This window comes from Leiobunum rupestre, chromosome 11, assembly GCF_980474605.1.
Source record: "Leiobunum rupestre chromosome 11, qqLeiRupe1.1.hap1, whole genome shotgun sequence".
Lineage (NCBI taxonomy): Eukaryota > Metazoa > Arthropoda > Arachnida > Opiliones > Sclerosomatidae > Leiobunum > Leiobunum rupestre.
In genome coordinates this window covers 44,504,554-44,522,832 of record NC_143394.1, presented here as the reverse complement: position 1 = coordinate 44,522,832, position 18,279 = coordinate 44,504,554, and the positions used below count along the sequence as shown (strand labels likewise).

The 18,279-nt window shown below is 37.4% G+C and overlaps 3 protein-coding genes across 3 annotated transcripts; all 3 read right to left on the bottom strand.

The window, feature by feature from the left end:
- Nucleotides 1-201: 201 nt before the first annotated feature.
- On the bottom strand, nt 202-847 carry LOC149922957 (uncharacterized). The gene is made up of 2 exons (XM_090162330.1): nt 789-847; nt 202-723 (listed from the first exon to the last, which is right to left on the bottom strand). The coding sequence occupies exons 1-2, from the start codon at nt 825-827 to the stop codon at nt 202-204; spliced, it is 561 nt and encodes a 186-aa protein (XP_090018456.1). The 5' UTR covers nt 828-847.
- A 4,970-nt stretch (nt 848-5,817) lies between these two features.
- Nucleotides 5,818-6,529, bottom strand: LOC149922956 (uncharacterized). The gene is made up of 2 exons (XM_090163945.1): nt 6,429-6,529; nt 5,818-6,363 (listed from the first exon to the last, which is right to left on the bottom strand). Exons 1-2 carry the CDS (start codon nt 6,465-6,467, stop codon nt 5,842-5,844), a joined length of 561 nt encoding a protein of 186 aa, XP_090020071.1. The 5' UTR covers nt 6,468-6,529; the 3' UTR covers nt 5,818-5,841.
- A 6,729-nt stretch (nt 6,530-13,258) lies between these two features.
- Nucleotides 13,259-14,001, bottom strand: LOC149922955 (uncharacterized). The gene is made up of 2 exons (XM_090164018.1): nt 13,876-14,001; nt 13,259-13,799 (listed from the first exon to the last, which is right to left on the bottom strand). Exons 1-2 carry the CDS (start codon nt 13,912-13,914, stop codon nt 13,278-13,280), a joined length of 561 nt encoding a protein of 186 aa, XP_090020144.1. The 5' UTR covers nt 13,915-14,001; the 3' UTR covers nt 13,259-13,277.
- Between the last annotated feature and the right edge of the window lie 4,278 nt (nt 14,002-18,279).

The window sequence follows — 18,279 nt, the reverse complement described above, 5'->3', positions numbered from 1 at the left end:
TTATCTCGCAAACTTTAAACGGAAAATGATTAAGACTATTTTCCAGATTTTGTAGAATAATATACAGCTATTTATAGAATAAATAATAAAATTAAGTATATTTTGAAATATTTTTATTGCAAGCACCTTTCTTTTTACAATTTGTAAATTCATTCGCATTCATTCTAGGTTGGCGATTTGGTTATAATTTCCTTTATTACTCTAGTAGGGCATGGGTTGGGTGTAGGCGCTCTTTCCGGTGATTTGGGCGCTGGGCACCTTGAACAAGTAGGGGCGAGTGTTGACGATGGGGGTGATGGTGCGCAGGGTGTGGGGCACCTTGTAGACGATGGGCTTGTGCTGGACTATGGGCCTGGGCACGTAGAAGATGGGTTGCGGCAGGCGGAAGAGGACGTCCTTCTGTTGGAAGATGGGATGGGGGGCTTCCACGATGGGGCTGGGCAAGTTCAAGTACAAGTCCTTGTTCTGGATGGAGTTGCCCGGAAGGCGGATGTCGGCGTGAGGGATGTCCACCACTTCCTGTCCTCCTTTGGGCAGATGGACGATGGGGGCGCTGGCGGTCAAGGCCGGGGCGGGGTATTCCATCGTCTCGGATCCCAAGTTGGCGGACACTCCGGCACTTCCGTATGGCGCCACTTCGACGGGGAGGGGCTCCCTGATCTCCAAAGAGGACGACGATCCGACGTATCCGGTGTAGCTTCCGGACGACTTTTGGGCGACGCACTAAACGGGAGACAAGAATGGTTTTAAGCGTAAGGAATAACGAAGCTAATGGAATTTGTTCTCACCATCGTGGCCAAAGCAAGGAGAGCGACGAATCTCAACATTTTGATAGTTTGAAAAGTGTGGTTTGCTAGATGAGGAGTCTTCGAGTCAACGTCAATTTGTGGTGTCTTGTCGGATCTCTCGGCTCTATTTATACCGAAATAAATCACTGTAGCGAACTGGATAAGAGCAGTAGATAGAAATGAGTTTCCCAATATTTCAATTTCTCAATATTAATCTTTAAGCTTTCAAATTTCATTTTGATTACGCGCTATACTTGAATTTTGGGCTAGAAATAAAATTATAAAAAAATTAACTGTTCACGTTTCAGTGTTCGTTTTTGAAGGTCACAAAATAATATCACAGATGATGCAGATATATATTTTTATGATGAATAAACTTTGGTATTTCCCACCCCCAAATTGTATAATGGCAGCCGCAACAGAGAGGCCGAATTTTTGGGATGAAGACAATATAGTCTTAAGGATTTTGAAAGTCCTGGGCGTAGTGAATTTGAGCTTCTTTAGCCTTATTGGGAGCGTTAACATTCGCATTAATTGAACACAAATGTGTTATTATGGTAATAAAGTTTTATTTGCAAAGGTATCTTACAAAGAATACTTTTCTTATCAACCCATTGCTTAAACTGGGAATCTCCCATTGGACTAAATCGTTGTGCCAATTTTGGTGAGTGAAATGATGATTTAAAATTCCATTACTACCCCAGTTTAAACCCTCTTTTAAATTAAAGTACAACTTTTCTAATTTATATTTTGAACTTTATTCTATTACTTTTTCTGCAACATAAACGGGGCTCAAAAAATAAAAATCTTTGGATCCCCCCTTTGGAATAAGGCCCTGGACACGTGCCCTCGAGGAGCAAGTCAATATGCTTTACGGTGTCCAAATTATCATGATTAAATCATTTAATATTTAATCATTTTAATCTTTCAAATCGGGATTTAGTAATTCCCATTTCGATTGAATTGTTTAATCGTTATTTAATCACGATTTAATCCAATTAATCACGATTTAATCTAGTTAGTCATGATTTAATCCAATTAATAATTATTTAGATTTAATCCAAGTAATGACGATTTAGTCTATTTCATCATGATTTATTCCAATTAATAATTATTTAGTCTATCTAAACAAGATTTAATCCAAGTAATCACGATTTGGTCTATTTCATCATGATTTAATCCAATTAATAATTATTTAGTCTATCTAAACAAGATTTAATCCAAGTAATCACGATTTACTCTATTTTATCATGATTTAATCTCATTTATTCTTTTGAGGTTGTCCTAATAATCATGATTGTGACCTACCCCTCCTGATTATATCTTAAGAAGGTACTGAGGGGCGTACTTTCTCCATAAGGAAAGAAAACAGCTGGAAGTTTGCGACTGACCTGACGCTGAGGACGGCGCCTATTAAATTATTAATTAAATAAATCTAAAGGACATAGTATAAAAGCAGACAAAGCATATTTATTTCAAAAATGTGAAGTCTAAGCAATCTATTAGGTTTAACAAAAGTATATAGAATATCTCTTACGATTGAGGTATTCTATATACCTTTACTGTCAACGTTATACCATAAGCCTATCAACCCTAAGTTTGAATCGAAAAGCAGTGTTGGTTCAAGCAAACGGCTGTCGAAAGTACAGCGCTAAATCCCCCCGGTGGCGGAAAAGAGAAACGTAACGCGTCCCGCAATGCATGATGCTAGCTGCTCTGGTAAGAGAGAGGTGCGTAGAGAGAGAAAGGGGGAAGGAAGAAGCTTCAATTTATCTCTACCAGGTGCCGATACTATCGCCTGATTTCTTCTTTTTCGCCCGTCCAGTGGTGGTTCAAAGGGCGCTATGCACGTTTCAAACTTACAAGGAGACGACCCGAGGTGATAATCACCGATTTTGTTCAAAGTCGGGTATAATGTACACCTCTATGTACCTTAATAAACCTGCAAGGGAAATGTTGCGACGGGCTTTCGTCTTGCCATAGCAACCGAAAACGTTTTTGACAACATGATTTGGGATTTTTCCATTGAAAATAACATGGGAATCTGAAGGATTTTAAGGGTCCCCCTGTGTAACCTTTTAAAAAGTGAAAAATTTAGAAAATTTCAAAAACGTTATAAAAAATTTAAATTGATTTTAAAAATTTTATTTAATCAAGTTTAAATGCAATTTGGTCAATTGGGGGACCCTTTAAATCCTTCAGAGTCCCATGTTATTTTCAATGGAAATAATTCCAAATCATGTTGTCAAAAACGTTTTCGGTTGCCATGGCAAAACGAAAGCCCGTCGCAACTTTTCCCTCGCAGGTTTTTCAAGTTACATGGAGGTGTACATTATACCCGACTTTGAACAAAATCGGTGATTATCACCTCGGGTCGTCTCCTTGTTAGAGGTTATAGGCTTATGGTTATACCATCAGTTTCTAATTATATCTTTAGATTAGTGAGCCAGTTCCCTATCTTCCACGTGTTACATCTTCGGTTTTTAAAGGGATTATTTCAGCTGTTGAATGTAATTGCTGCAGCTTCCTACTTTAGTGCAACCGTAAGCTTATAATTTTGCTCCGCATAAGTGTGTTATAGTCAGTTGCAGGCGAAGAAAGACAAAATATATAGTACAGTCGGCGCAAGGATACCTCAGACCATTTCCGGCCAGTCGACCGCGCGTAATTTAAATTTGACCACTTTACGGTCAATTTCAAATTTCGTGAGTTTCATCGTTTTTTCGCGCCATCTAGGAACCGAAATTGGAATCTATTTTTTAATTTCATGTTGTCATGAGTTTCATTACTGAATGCAGCTAAAGAAGGTTCGATAATTGAAGCTCCAAATATTTTAAATAGCCCAAGAGGTTACTATAAAAAGCACGATAAAGGTTTATTGTTAACAAGTAAAGATAAAAACATAATTTTAAACGTCTATAGCTCATTAAGACAACGTTGCCCCAAAGAAAGCGTGGTAACTATTTTAAAAGAAACTGCCGATTTAACTGGTAAGACGTAGAAATAAATTAACAAAATTAAATAATTATAAATACTATTTTAAATTTAAGAATGATAGGAATGCCTTATATTTTAAATTTGCTCACCACCACAATTATGAAATTTACAAATAAAGATTCCAATTTCGGTCTCTAGATGGCGCTAAAAGACGACAAAAAGAGCAAAATTCGAATTTGACCGTAAAATGGCCAAATTCAAATTTCGCGCGGTGGAATGACCGGAAACGATCTGAGGTATCCTTGTGCCGATTGTACTATATATTTTGTCTTTCTTAGCCTGCAACTCACTATAGTTCCGTGTTTCAAGTTTAACTGAGATCCATTTCGATAATGATCACAGAATTTGGAGGATACTGACATACTTATTGAGCATTATTATAGACTTACGGTACAACTTGTAGAATCCGTTTTTCGCATTCAGATATATCTATAGTTTGATTTAATTAACCTTTTGAAAATTAACATTAAAATTGTGTGTAAGTAAAATAATAACAATAAGTATGTAAATTTGGAAAAATTATCTCCGAACTGATTTTCAGAGCTATCAGCAAGAGGCCCCTGGTGTTTAAATATGCCTAAGGCGAATGTAATATTACCAAGGATGAAAACTCGCTACTCAGTTCCACTGCAAGTCCAATTCGGAGCTTCACGAGTATATCAGTGTCGAATAAAGGTTCCGCCTTGGAAATTAGCATTAAAACAATAGGAAGTGACATACTTATTTGTTGTTATGTTACTTATGTCTATAGCCCCGCTCTATGATTACTATTAGATTAACTACAGCGCAACTTTGAAAAACATTGCAATAATCGTTTACACAGGCCATCCCGTTTCAACTTCTCCTGTTAAAATGTATGGAGCGTCATCTATCGTTAAAAAAATTAATTTTAACGGCGTTCAATTTTAAAAATTTACAGGTTTAACTATAAATTTTTGTGTTGTAAGTCGAAAAATATTCCAAAAAATGACCCAGACCTTTCTTCCGGAATATTTTCCGTATTTTTCCGGAAAAAATAAATAAACTTTTCATTCCATGATTAGTGTAATATATTGTTTGCAAATTTAAATTAAGCGGCATTTTCGCCTAATTTTTTTAATCTAAAAGTAAAACTAAACCTCTAGACTAGCTTTAAACTGATTAACAATGTAACACTATTAATGTTTTGTAGTATGTTTACTGTTTATTTTTTATTTTTCCGGAAAATTAACAACTCTACGTGATAGCTCTGAACTTATATTTTATAATTGAAACGGAAATTATTAGGGTTGTATGAGGACGAATTTTTTTTCATCGAGTATTCGAGTCGAGTAATATTGAAGTCGAGTCGATTAATCGAGTACTTGATTAATGGGAAATTTTCTCTTATTCGAGTCAAGTAATTCAGAAAAACCTTTAATATTTTTAACGAGTCGGGTTATCGAGTACTTGGTTAGGAGCTGGTTTTATTCAAGTAATTATAAAATTAAATTTAAAATTAGTATAAACTAACTTTCAATGCTGAAAAATATTCCTTTAATTTAAATAAACCACAGTTTCCACAAATTTAGAAACCTTATAGTGAGTAGTGGGATATAAAAGTTTAGTATACTAGGCTACTAGCCTAATTATAGTTATTAATAGTAAAATACCAATACAATTAACATTTTTTTAAATTATTAATGTACCGTCTGTCCGTATATTGCTTAGGAAGTTAAAACTCTTGAGTCCTAACGCCGGTTGACATCCGAACTCGTGAAGAGACATCAAAGTGATTTCCAAACCAAATCCAAAACTTAATAATATTGTTATCGATGATGTTGGAAACATGACATGGAGTTTATTTGAAATCTCGGAGCTGAGACAGGGTGGATTATCAAACCAAATTCTCCCAAACATTGAAAGTGTAGGCATTTTCCACATTTTGTACCATTTTATACTAGTTTTTTAGAGAATAAATCGTAAAATTTTATTTATTTTAAAATATTTTTATTGCAAACAGCTTTCTTATTACAATTTGTAAATTCATTCGCGTTCATTCTGGGTGGGTGATTATGGTACATTTTCCTTCGGTACTCTAGTAGGGCATGGGTTGGGTGTAGGAGCTCTTGCCGGTGATTTGGGCGCTGGGCACCTTGAAAAGGTAGGGGCGAATGTTGACGATGGGGGTGATGGTGCGCAGGGTGTGGGGCACCTTGTAGACGATGGGCTTGTGCTGGATGATGGGCCTGGGCACGTAGAAGATGGGTTGGGGCAGGCGGAAGAGGACGTCCTTCTGTTGGAAGATGGGTTGGGGTGCTTCCACGATGGGGCTGGGCAAGTTCAAGTACAAGTCCTTGTTCTGGATGGAGTTGCCCGGAAGGCGGATGTCGGCGTGAGGGATGTCCACCACTTCCTGTCCTCCTTTGGGCAGATGGACGATGGGGGCGCTGGCGGTCAAGGCCGGGGCGGGGTATTCCATCGTCTCGGATCCCAAGTTGGCGGTCACTCCGGCACTTCCGTATGGCGCCACTTCAACGGGGAGAGGCTCCCTGATCTCCAAAGAGGACGACGACCCGACGTACCCGGAGTAGCTTCCGGACGACTTTTGGGTGGCGCACTAAACGGGAGACAAGAAAGGTTTTAAGCGTAAGGAATGACAAAGCTGGTCGAATTGGCTCTCACCATCGTGGCCAAAGCTAGGAGAGCGACGAATCTCAACATTTTGATAGTTTGAAAAGTGTGGTTTGCTAGATGAGGAATCTTCGAGTGAAAGTCTGTTTGTGGTGTCAAGTCTTGTCTCTCAGCTCTATTTATACCGAATTAAATCTTGGAGTGAACTGGATAAGCGCACCAGAATTAATTTAATTTCTCAATATTTTTATTTCCCAAGACTAATCTTCCGATTATTGAAATCGCAATTTTGATTCCGCGTTGAAGTAATCTCTCGGAACGTATCCTTTAAACAATTATCTGTTCCCCTTTTCAAGGTCTTTGAAAATCAAAAAATAAAACTATAGAAGCTGCATGCATATGGGTAATGTAATATATGTTTAGTTGTTTGTTGTTTGGGTTTGAAATTGAGAGACGGCATTTTCAGGATTGCGAAGAAGAGGCGTCTTAAAGAGTTTGTTGGCTCTGGGAACAATGCAATTTGGGGTCCTTTTACCCAGATAACAATATTATTAATTGTAACGCATCATATTTACATTTAAAGAACATTTTGAGATCTGGACTCTTAAAGGGGAACGGCCAAGCTTTTCCAAATATGGCCTTATTTCCGTATTAAAAGATTAACAAGACGTTCAATATACTAACACCTACCTTTTTTTGGTTTTGAAAAAATAGCTTTTGGCCCAAAAAGTTGAAACGAAAAATAACGCCAGGCGTTTGGGTGTGAATTTTCGCCGCCATCTTAGGGGCTGCTACCAGCGCCCCTAACCCCGTATGAGCGATTTGCGAACTATCCTAACTTTTAAAATCGGGCAATAGGCTTAGGTCTCTTATAACTGGAACGCGCCGTGCGTGCTAAACGTTTTTTTGCGTCTTCAGCAGCGCGCGCTTTTACGTTGTTTTTCGGTCTCACCGACTTCTCACCAGGTGTCGCGGTGGACGCGCGCTTTTCGATTTCCCGAAATTTCTTTATTTTATTAAAAATTGGCCACTCAATATTTTTGACGCGGGTTTCGCCATAAATTTTATAGGGCTTTCTAACTGGTTAAAGCTTGACCGTTCCCCTTTAAGCGAATGATAATTATAACTTTAGTCGCGTGATTCGGCTCATCTTTTTAAGAAAATGCAATCCACATCACGTAACCATTTTTATTGATTGAAAAGTAACTTGTTTAGTATAAGCATAATTTACCAATTGTAATGGCGGCCAGTGGTCATTTTACCAAATAAATTTTGGATAAAGCAGACGATTTTATCAGTTTACTCTAGTTACTCCTGCTTTTGAGGGGTAAAAAGTGTACCCCAAATACTCTGAACTCTCCACTAGAACAAGCAAATAGTTTAGTTTAGCGTAAAAGATGTATACCCTTTGTTCGACTTAAGTATTCACTTAAAGTTTTCAGCCTTTAAAAACCTAAATCCAAACACCGTCTGCTATTTCCTTAAACATTCAGTTGACGGATATTGAAGAGCACCCGCTTGGGGACGCCTATCTAAGTTGTACATTGTTCTAGAACGTTAAATCTCCAATCTGGCCTCAAGAAGTAAAAATCGTTTGGAATTCTCTTCGGAATCACCTTGGAATGAAGCACGTGTCCCTCATGTCCGTGCCTTAAAGGGGAACGGTCAAGCTTTAACCAGTTAGATAGCCCTATAGCCGATTAAAATCTAAAATTTATGGCGAAAGCCGCATCAAAAAATATTGAGTGAAGAAGCCGGTGAGACAGAAAAACAATGTAAATGCGCACGCTGCTGAAGACGCGAAAAATTGGTTTTGCACGCGCGGCGCGTTCCAGTTATAAGAGACCTAAGCCTAAATTGCGCGATTTTAAAAGTTAGGATAGTTCTCAAATCGCTAATACGGGGTTAGGGGCGCTGGCGGCAGCCCCTAAGATGGCGGCGAAAATTCAAACCCAAAGACCTGGCGTTATTTTTCGTTTCAACTTTTTGGGCCAAAAACTATTTTTTCAAGACAAAAAAAGATACGTGTTAGTATATTGAACGTCTTATTAATCTTTTGATACGGAAATAAGGCCATATTTGGAAAAGCTCGGCCGTTCCCCTTTAAGACGACTGACCGCACGCTGGGGGCTACTCCTATATTAATTTTTAATTAAAAATCTTTTGGACTGCGTATAAAGGCAGACAAGAGCATATTTATTTCTGAAAGGCGAAATAAATATAACGTATCAACTAAGTTTAGCAAATGTAAAATTTTTACTTTTAAATGGATTTTTCCAAACGTTGAAAGTAATCTCTACAGCCTTTTATTTATAAAAGTGTCAGTTACTTTCGCATTTTAAGATTTTACTGACAACCAATTCCAGAATGACCACATATTCTACTCTAAAATACGTCGTCATAGTGGGTGGAGCCTAGGAGCAACAAACACAGCACCCCACACAAGGAGAACGCAACCCGTCAAAAGTCGTGGATTTTCTCGCGTACATTTTTCATTGCTTAGACGCTTTGGCGCCTGCTGCCGTCGGAAGGTGAAAATTCGTAAATTGTCTTCCCCCCCGCCCGTAAAACGTCCAGCATAAAGGTTCGTCCAATGAAATTTGTACCCAACACTGCGTTAGCGTGTTTAAAGGCTAGCTGCGTTCTCCTTCTGTTTGTTGCTCCTAGGTGGAGCAATGCCGATCATTTGGTTTTAAGTCACGTATTTTCTTCGCAAGCGGTGCCTAGTATTAAGTATGACGTCAATTTTTTCATTACTCTACACATATATCTTTATTTAGACTAACTGACATACTTATGGAGTGTTATTATAGTCTTATGATACAACTCATAGAATTCGATACAACTATATCTATAGTTTCATTTAATTAACCACATGAAAAATGAAATAAAAAAATGTAGTTTCTCTACAGTAGCGCTCACTTCGGGTTAGTGAATGAGCTACTATCCAAATAGAAAACTGCAATCACCGGTTCAGCGGTCTTTCCCATTTCAACTCCTCTTATTTAAAATTCCATGCTGATCTTTTTAATGAAATTTAATGTATGGAGCACGTAGCGTCATCTATCGCTAATAAAATGTACTTTAATGTCGTAGAATCCTAAAAATATACAAGTTTAACTATAATTTAAGAGATAGCTGGCGCTTATATTTTATAATTAAAATACAAATCTACGTAAAAAAATGGTCAGAATTTTCCTCGCAGATTATTCGAAATCTCGAAGCAGGGAGCCTATTCTGTAAATATTCGAAAACCAATTTTCGATCGAAAACTACATTTCGAACTTCGTGATCTCGACGAATGGTATTTGGTAAATATTTCGAATAAGCACAAAACAATGCAAATTGTCGAAGTCGATTTCGACATGGTATAGGGTATCGAGATCGAATTCCCATTCGATTTTTTACAGAATCGCCCCCTTGGACTTGGTGGATTGCCCGCCACGGAAGAATGCAAACTAAATCAAAACATATATACAGGAAGTTTCAAAAATTGTGGTATGAGCGAAGACCTACGGGTTCTACACGTCATTTTGAGTCGAAAATGTTCTATAACATTTTTTCGATTTGGGCCGCCGTTTAGAAGTTACGAAACACGTGAGGTATGGATGACCCCTAATTTTAACGCTAGTTTTAATAATCAACGTAAATAAATAGTTTCATTCGTAGCTCTCCGCACGCGCCCAAAATAATATTTCGCAAACGTAAAGTTTTAAAAACGAATGAAAAATTCACGCGCTTCGAAAACTGTTTTGAACAGCGTGAATTTTTCATTTAAATTCATTTTTAAAACTTTACGTTTGCGAAATATTATTTTGGGCGCGTGCGGAGAGCTACGAATGAAACTATTTATTTACGTTGATTATTTTATTAAAACTAGCGTTAAAATTAGGGGTCATCCATACCTCAAGTGTTTCGCAACTTCTAAACGGCGGATTATAAACGAACAACATAGTTTTAGACGTCTATTGGAAATAACATAAGTTTCACGCTATGGGGGGAAAAGTCGATATTTTGGACTAGTATCATATTGAACTGTTTGTCTGATGAACTTGAAATTTTGCAGGAATCTTATTTGGGTATTATAAAAATTCAGGGGCAGGGGGTAGAATAACAAGATTATAATATTTTTGCCACGTTACTGCAGCTAAAGGCCTTTTTCCGGAAACTTTTCCGCATTTTTCCAAAAAATTAAAAAAAAACGTTTTCATTCCATGATTAGTCTAATAGATTATTTATTAATTTAAATAAAGCGTAATTTTCGCCTCTTTTTTAATCTAAAAGTAATACTAAACCTCTAGACTAGTTTAAACTGATTAACAATGTAACACTATTAATGTTTTGTAGTATGTTTACTAATATTAGACATTTTATATCGATAAAAAGTAAAAACCTTAAAAACCCATTAAAAGTAATTTATGTTTCAATTTTCTGGAAATTTTTCCGCATTTTATTTTTCCAGAAAATTAACAACACTAATTTTATTGTTCAATGTACCAACTATTTGCATAACCTATGTTGCTCAAAACATCAAATATTTGAGTCACAGTACTACAGAAATTGTCGGCTATATAGAAAACGTCGAACCAGCTACCAAAATGGTCCTACGACTGAGAGGTCTCCCCTGCCAGGGTTGTTCGATCACTTAGCAATTCTACCATAGGAAAGTTTGGCTAAAGAAAAAGTGGCAAATAGATGGCGCGCCCGACACTGTGTAGCCCCTTCAGATACTTATGGCCGTTCCCCAATGCATAGAAGTACTGAGGTGCAGCCTAATTTGTAGGAGATAGCGGTAAATTTAAATTTTACAAGATAACTGGGATCGCTTAAGTTTCTGATTCGTTTTACACGTGGAATTTTAAGGAAATTAATTTTTTAATATTTATAATTAGCGAACATTAAATTTCAGTTTCTCAGATATTTTTTTGAACTGAAATACAAATTTTGTACTAGAATTATTAAAGGAATAACACTGACCGTAGTTTTGACTTTTGACTCTTAATTAGCTTAGGTTTGCTTAGATTGTTTGCAATTTTCAAAAAATAAATTGTTAATGAATTTATAACAAAGCAACAATTAGCTAATTTAGAGATAATAAAGAACCGAGATCGATCGACACGAAAACTTGGTAGTATTCCCTTTCCGTAGGTACTCCAGTGTAATGAGGTAAAGCCCACAAAATATCTGTAGGGGCTACTTAGCGTCACTAGCGCCATCCGTGGTAGAAAATATTTCGTCAAATAAAAAATCTAAGTGATCGAACCATCTCTCTACAACCAGTGGCGTTTATAGGGGGGGGGGCGAGAACTAGGGGGCCCCCAGACGTTTTGATTAGAATCGGTGCTATTTAAAAGGGCCCCGAGTCGTTTTTCGCGGGGGGCCCTGAGTTCCTAGTTACGCCACTGTCTGCAACCCTGCCCCTGCTCGATCTAGAACGCCATCTAGTGTCAGAAATCGGTAACTTTTGTCGGAAGACGAGCCTTAAGACTCGTATCGGTGTTCGAGCAAAGCGAAACGTACTTTTTGACTCAGCGAGTGGTAAACTCCTGGAACTCCATTCCTAGCGCTGTTAAAGCCCGCTCCTCCTCTAATGCTGCGCAAATATATGGGTTGGGTGGACCCTTAACTCTGTCCTAGCTGCCTAGATATTTGTCCAACGTAAAACTTTGAATCACTTTTTTATGTTATCTATATTCATAATATTTCACCCAATGTCATGAAATGTAATGTAATGTAAAAGTTGCGTAAGCTGTCCAATAAGCGCATGCGCTAGTATATTCTATTTAGTTCAATAAACCTCTATTCTATTCTATTATTTCTGTTACACTATTTTATCTCTAAAATTTAGTCTATCAAAATTGTTTATTCCCTTTAGGCAAAAACTTTCATTCTAAATAACTTGATATCTATCAATATTGTACACCAAAAATCGGAAAAGGTTACACGTTGGTTTTTCCAAAAATTGTACCAGATTTCTTTGTTAACACTACTTATATCGTTTCCAATTAGTTGGACAGATTTGGTGGCCAAACTAGTTGATTTTAAAAGTATAGTCTGAACGCCCTTTAACTGTATGCTAATGTGAACTCGTGTGCAAAAAATGAACGTCCAAAGTTACGTAATTTACATGCTCGTTTTAATATTTTTTTAGGTTAATTATTTTACGTAAATATTTTATATGGGTTGTTACCTCTCCGAGGGGACAAAGTCCCCTAGGAGGGGTTATTTTTTATTTACATTCTGTACTTCGCATTTTGGAAATTTGAACTAGCTGTGTACTTTATATTTTGTGTTAGTCAGGTAATTGAGTGAAGAACTATCTCATTTTAGTTTAAATTATTACGTTTAATAAACTCTAGTCAGTCCAAAGATTTAACCCTTAGCTAAATTTTTACTAATAAAACTGGTATTTAGGAAATTTCTTATTTGAAGTGAATTTACCAATTTATTAAAAATGCCTAACGTGACTAAGATGATTAAAAACGTATTTTTGCATTGAGCCACTAAATTTAGAATCTTTTCACTCATAGACTCGCAACATAATAATGGGGCTAGCCGGAAACCAATAAATTTTTGATTTAGGCCTCGAACTAAAGTACTTTCTTCTCTAATTTATTGCGTAGATCTGGGATATTTATACTTTTCTTGTCATTGGCTTGTGCTTCAATTGCGTCGAAAAACATCAGTTTTAGGGAACCAATGAGTTAGTGGGAAGGTGCTTAATATTCGAGCATGATGCTAATTCGGAGCAAAGCTAAAAGGCTTAAGTACGAATAAATAAATAGTAAAATTGAGTTTATTTTGATAAATTTTTATTGCAAGCACCTTTCTTTTTACAATTTATAAATTCATTCGCATTCATTCCAGGTTGGTGATTTTGGTATCATTTCCTTTGGTACTCTAGTAGGGCATGGGTTGGGTGTAGGCGCTCTTGCCGGTGATTTGGGCGCTGGGCACCTTGAACAAGTAGGGGCGAGTGTTGACGATGGGGGTGAGGGTGCGCAGGGTGTGGGGCACCTTGTAGACGATGGGCTTGTGCTGGACGATGGGCCTGGGCACGTAGAAGATGGGTTGGGGCAGGCGGAAGAGGACGTCCTTCTGTTGGAAGATGGGTTGGGGGGCTTCCACGATGGGGCTGGGCAAGTTCAAGTACAAGTCCTTGTTCTGGATGGAGTTGCCCGGAAGGCGGATGTCGGCGTGAGGGATGTCCACCACTTCCTGTCCTCCTTTGGGCAGATGGACGATGGGGGCGCTGGCGGTCAAGGCCGGGGCGGGGTATTCCATCGTCTCGGATGCCAAGTTGGCGGACACTCCGGCACTTCCGTATGGCGCCACTTCGACGGGGAGGGGCTCCCTGATCTCCAAAGAGGACGACGATCCGACGTACCCGGTGTAGCTTCCGGTCGACTTTTGGGCGGCGCACTGATAGAAATTAAATGTACGGTGATTATTATATCTCAGAACAAAAAAGATATACCTCCAAAATATCACATCCTACCATGGCGGCCAAAGCGCAGAGAACGACGAATTTGAGCATATTGAAGTTTCAACGGAATCGAAGAGGTCCTGTCGTATTGATTGAGAGGGATTCGCGGTTGAATTGTGACTATTCCGTTCTCGTCGTCGATCTTTTATACTACTAAATTTCAAGTGTGGATTTCGCAAATTATTCGATTTCAACAATTGACCTTTTGTTTTTCATTTTATCTTGTCCCGAGGAGGATTGTTCCGAATGAAACTTCTAAATCGATAAAACGAGTTGAAAGGTCAGATTAGAAGGTTTAAAATCCAAACCTTTTTATTTTATATATATAAAGCTCCAACCCATTGAGGGTTGATTTAAATATATTTTAAATTTATTCAGAATACATAATGTATTAAAATGGTGAAATAGTTAAAAATAACAAATATGGTTCTGTAACAATTCCAAGTCGAAGCCCATTGAGCCAAATTATAAGTAATAAATAAATCTAATTAATTAAATAACACGAATTTAATTGTTTTGTTCAATTCCACCCTTTTCTTCACATTTTAGCGAGTTAAAAATGTCAACATGTTGAACAAGATTTTTTTAAAATTTATGCTATTTAACAACGAACTCGCAAATTACTGACTTTTAATTAAAATGTTAATTTATATAAAAAACCAAGCGCTTTTGTTCCACTTAAAGGGAATGGTAACGCTTGTATTTGTTGTAGAGCACAAACATTTTCAATATTGGCCGTTCCATTATATAGCATTAGATATTTGTGGAACTAATTAGTGAATTGTTAGGGGTCTTCCGTAAAGAATACATTTAGGTTATATTCCCTTTAAGAGTCATTGTAAACTTGGACTGAAAACGCACTAGTTTCCTACATAATTTACCATATTTATTTTTGTTCTCGAGAATGAGTACTTCAATTCTGAGATATTTGTAGTTTTAGGAATGTCCATTTCCAGAAATATTTGTTTACTAGCTATAAAAATAAAGTAAATAAATACGAAACATAAATTTTATCAATATGATATTTGCCTCGATTTAGTTCGACGTAGCAGCCATGGAAAATAATAACGTTGTGTAAATAGTATTTGGGACCTTTTCCGGTTGTTATTGTTAATTTGTGTCGCTGGGACTCTGGCGATCAAAACCTCTTCGGCTTTATTTTCTCTGTAACATTTAATATATATATTCCTGGTCCGGTAATTTGATGCTTGGGCCACTTATTGTTTCCTTCTGAAAGTTTGCTCTTCCTTTCAAGTGGCCGCCTCGCGTTGCTCGAGTGTTGATATTAGATAATATGACTCTCAGCCGGTCCTTGCCACCATCCTAATAGGATTTCTATGACAGGAAACCGCTAATGGGGCCCCACGAAGCCATCGTTCACTCGTATAAACGCCCGACCGTACTCTTTAGAATATTCGAAATGTCGCTTATATATTAAAATTAATATTTCTCGTTTATGTGGACATTTGGGTGTTGGAACCGGGAATTTGGATCTTGGAACCATTTCTGAAAAGTGTTTATTATTTGTTTTGTACGATTTTACAGGCGTCGAGAGTTAAAATATAGTGACATCTGTTGTAATATTTTTAAACTGAAGCGTGGATTGAGTGCGATAATAGCATGATGTAATAATTGTTTAATTCGGGCGAACAAAAAGAGCTGTACATTTATTGAGCTTTGACTCGCGATACAAAGAAATAATGCGATATCCAAAGTAAGAAAACGCGATAATAGAATATTAAACACAAAGGAAATACTATACATAGCTACATTGTCCAAATGCAGAAAATGAAAATGAAATAGTAAGTACGGTAACTGATACGACCTATGATTAAAAAGAAAAAAGAATATGTGGGAATAATACAAGAAAAAAGAATTAAAATTATATAAAAATAGCTCAACGCCCGTTACGAAATTTATCTAATCGACACTAGAGTCCGAAGCCGATGTAAAATTGTCGGCGGCGTTACTCATTTTCAGAGAATTCAGTGGCGGCGCACAGTGGGGCAAACTGAGCCCAAAACATGGTCAAAATTAATATCTCAAAAACCGTTTCCTGTTCTAATTTAAAATTTTTGTGACACTTAACACGTGTTGGGGGACAATTAAAAATGATAAAATTGAACCATGTCTTCAAGGTCATTGAAAAATTAATTCGAGAATCGTTAGATTTAGAAACTTCGTTCCAATTAGAAAGTTGTTCCTCATCATATTTTAGGTCTAAATAACTTTGGTCCGAATTCATTTGATCAATTGAAAGCCGAGAAACAAGTTGGTCATCAAGTAAACCATGCTAAACTCTTGACAATAAAAATTTAATAAACCCAAAAATTACATAAAATAAATTCTCCCATTGACTTAGCATAGTCTTAAGTTGAATCGACAAACTGTAAAGAAAATAAATTTTCGATTTCTTGGCTTCCCTTTTTTACAAATTGAATCATATCAAACCCATTTAGCATAAAATGTGACGAAGAACACTTTTCTAATTGGATTTTTTTTTAATATCCATTATGGTTCTCAACATAAATTTGAATAAATATAATATTCGTGAACAGAACATATGTTATGTCCGATTCATAATAACTTTCCTGTAGCCCGTTTAGCATTATTTACTTGATGACCAACTGGTTTTAAGTGTGAAATGTTTCTGATTTCAATTGATCAAATGAATTCGGGTTTAAGTTATTCAGACATAAAATATGATGAGGAACAACTTTCTAATTGGAACGAAGTTTCTAAATCTAACGGTTCCCGAGATAACTTTCAATGACCTTGAATAAACGGTTCAAGGTCATCGATGTTATCATTTTTAATTGTTCCCCAACACGTGTTAAGTGCCACAAAAATTTGAAATAAGTACAGGGAACGGTTTTGATGCTATCGCCATGGATTGTTTTTAAATTGGACACCCTTTTTACCTCTCCGAGGGGACAAAGTCCCCTAGGAGGGGTTATACAACGACCGTGTCTGTCTGTGGGTGGGTCTGTGGGTGGGTGGGTCTGTGGGTGGGTCTGTGGGTGTGTCTGTCTGTCAGGACTGCGAACGCGTTCGCATTTTCGGTGCAAAGTGTAATCACTGCGTACGCAGTTTCTCAAAGGGTTGGCAAAACCACCGTGTGACGGTGAGCGTTAACGGATGCATTTGCGGTTTGGTTTGGATGGTGTTTTTTCGCTCACCGTCGTGACGGTTTGGTGTATTACGGTTTTTGTAATGTTTATGCGTAGGTTGTGAGTGTTGAATTTGTTGTGTTTGTGTTCTGATGGATGTGCATGTTGAGTCTGTTGTGTTTATATGGGCGTTTTCTCTCCAACTTCTTCTTAATGACTTTGGGACGGACCGAGTGCTGAGTGTAATGCTACCTCTCAACGTCCAATGGCAGGGTTTCCACCAGTTGTACACGGTATTCGTCTTAGTATCAATTTGCGATCGCATCGGGCGGGATTTGAACCCGAGACCTCCTGATTGACAGGCGGACGTTCTACCACAGAACCACCGACACTTGTTACGTCTTATTGAAAATTAGACCTTCAGCTTTATCGGAAGCGTATTTAATAGAGTACGAAATTTTGGTTTAATTGAAATAGAATTGAAATTGAAATTATTGCATCGAAGAAATTCTACTTTAGCGTTTCTCTATTGATTAAAAATAAATGCGCCACCCAGGTTTCGAACCCAGACCATTCGGCTCGGCAGTCGAGCGCTCTACCACAGAACCACCGATAGCTCCTTAGATTCACTGAAATTAAGACAGGCATCGTAAGCATAATAGGTAATAAAGTCTTTTTTATTAATGAATTTATGAAGGTCTAATCTGGTATTTTTTAAAGGTTAAATCTTGTTTTAGCGCAGTCAGCCGAGATTAGAGGGTTAAAGGGTAGACCCTGTGGGTGGTCCACTTTTTTAACGACCTATATATAGTTCTGTTAATTCAAAGGAGATAATTTAACGTAAATTGCTTTAAGAGCTGGCGGTTCGTCAAGTGGCTCTCTGTGCTTTGTTGATGGTAAGGTTTTTGCTTCTTGTAAATACATTTGGTGTGGATATTTGGATATCTACGATTTCTAACGCAGTCAATGATTTCTTGGGTGTGCGAGTCATTATATGATATTGGAAATTGGACGGCATTGGTCTTTTTCATGTGGTATGCGTCACAACGTCAACAGGAAGTGAACGAGTCGTCCACTACCAGATATCTACGGTATCTTCATCAAGGGCGAGTGTTGAAATAAAATGAGCGTTAAAGATGCGGCAAGTATTTCGTAAGAGAGTAATTCCAAAAAGCCTCTGTAGATATTTCTTTCATTAAAATTTGCTTCGTATTATATTTAACTGATAAACTTGTTCTGTAAAAGGGTTTAATTCAATTGTGCATTGTTATAGTACGTCTAACTTACTGTTGTAACTACTTAACTT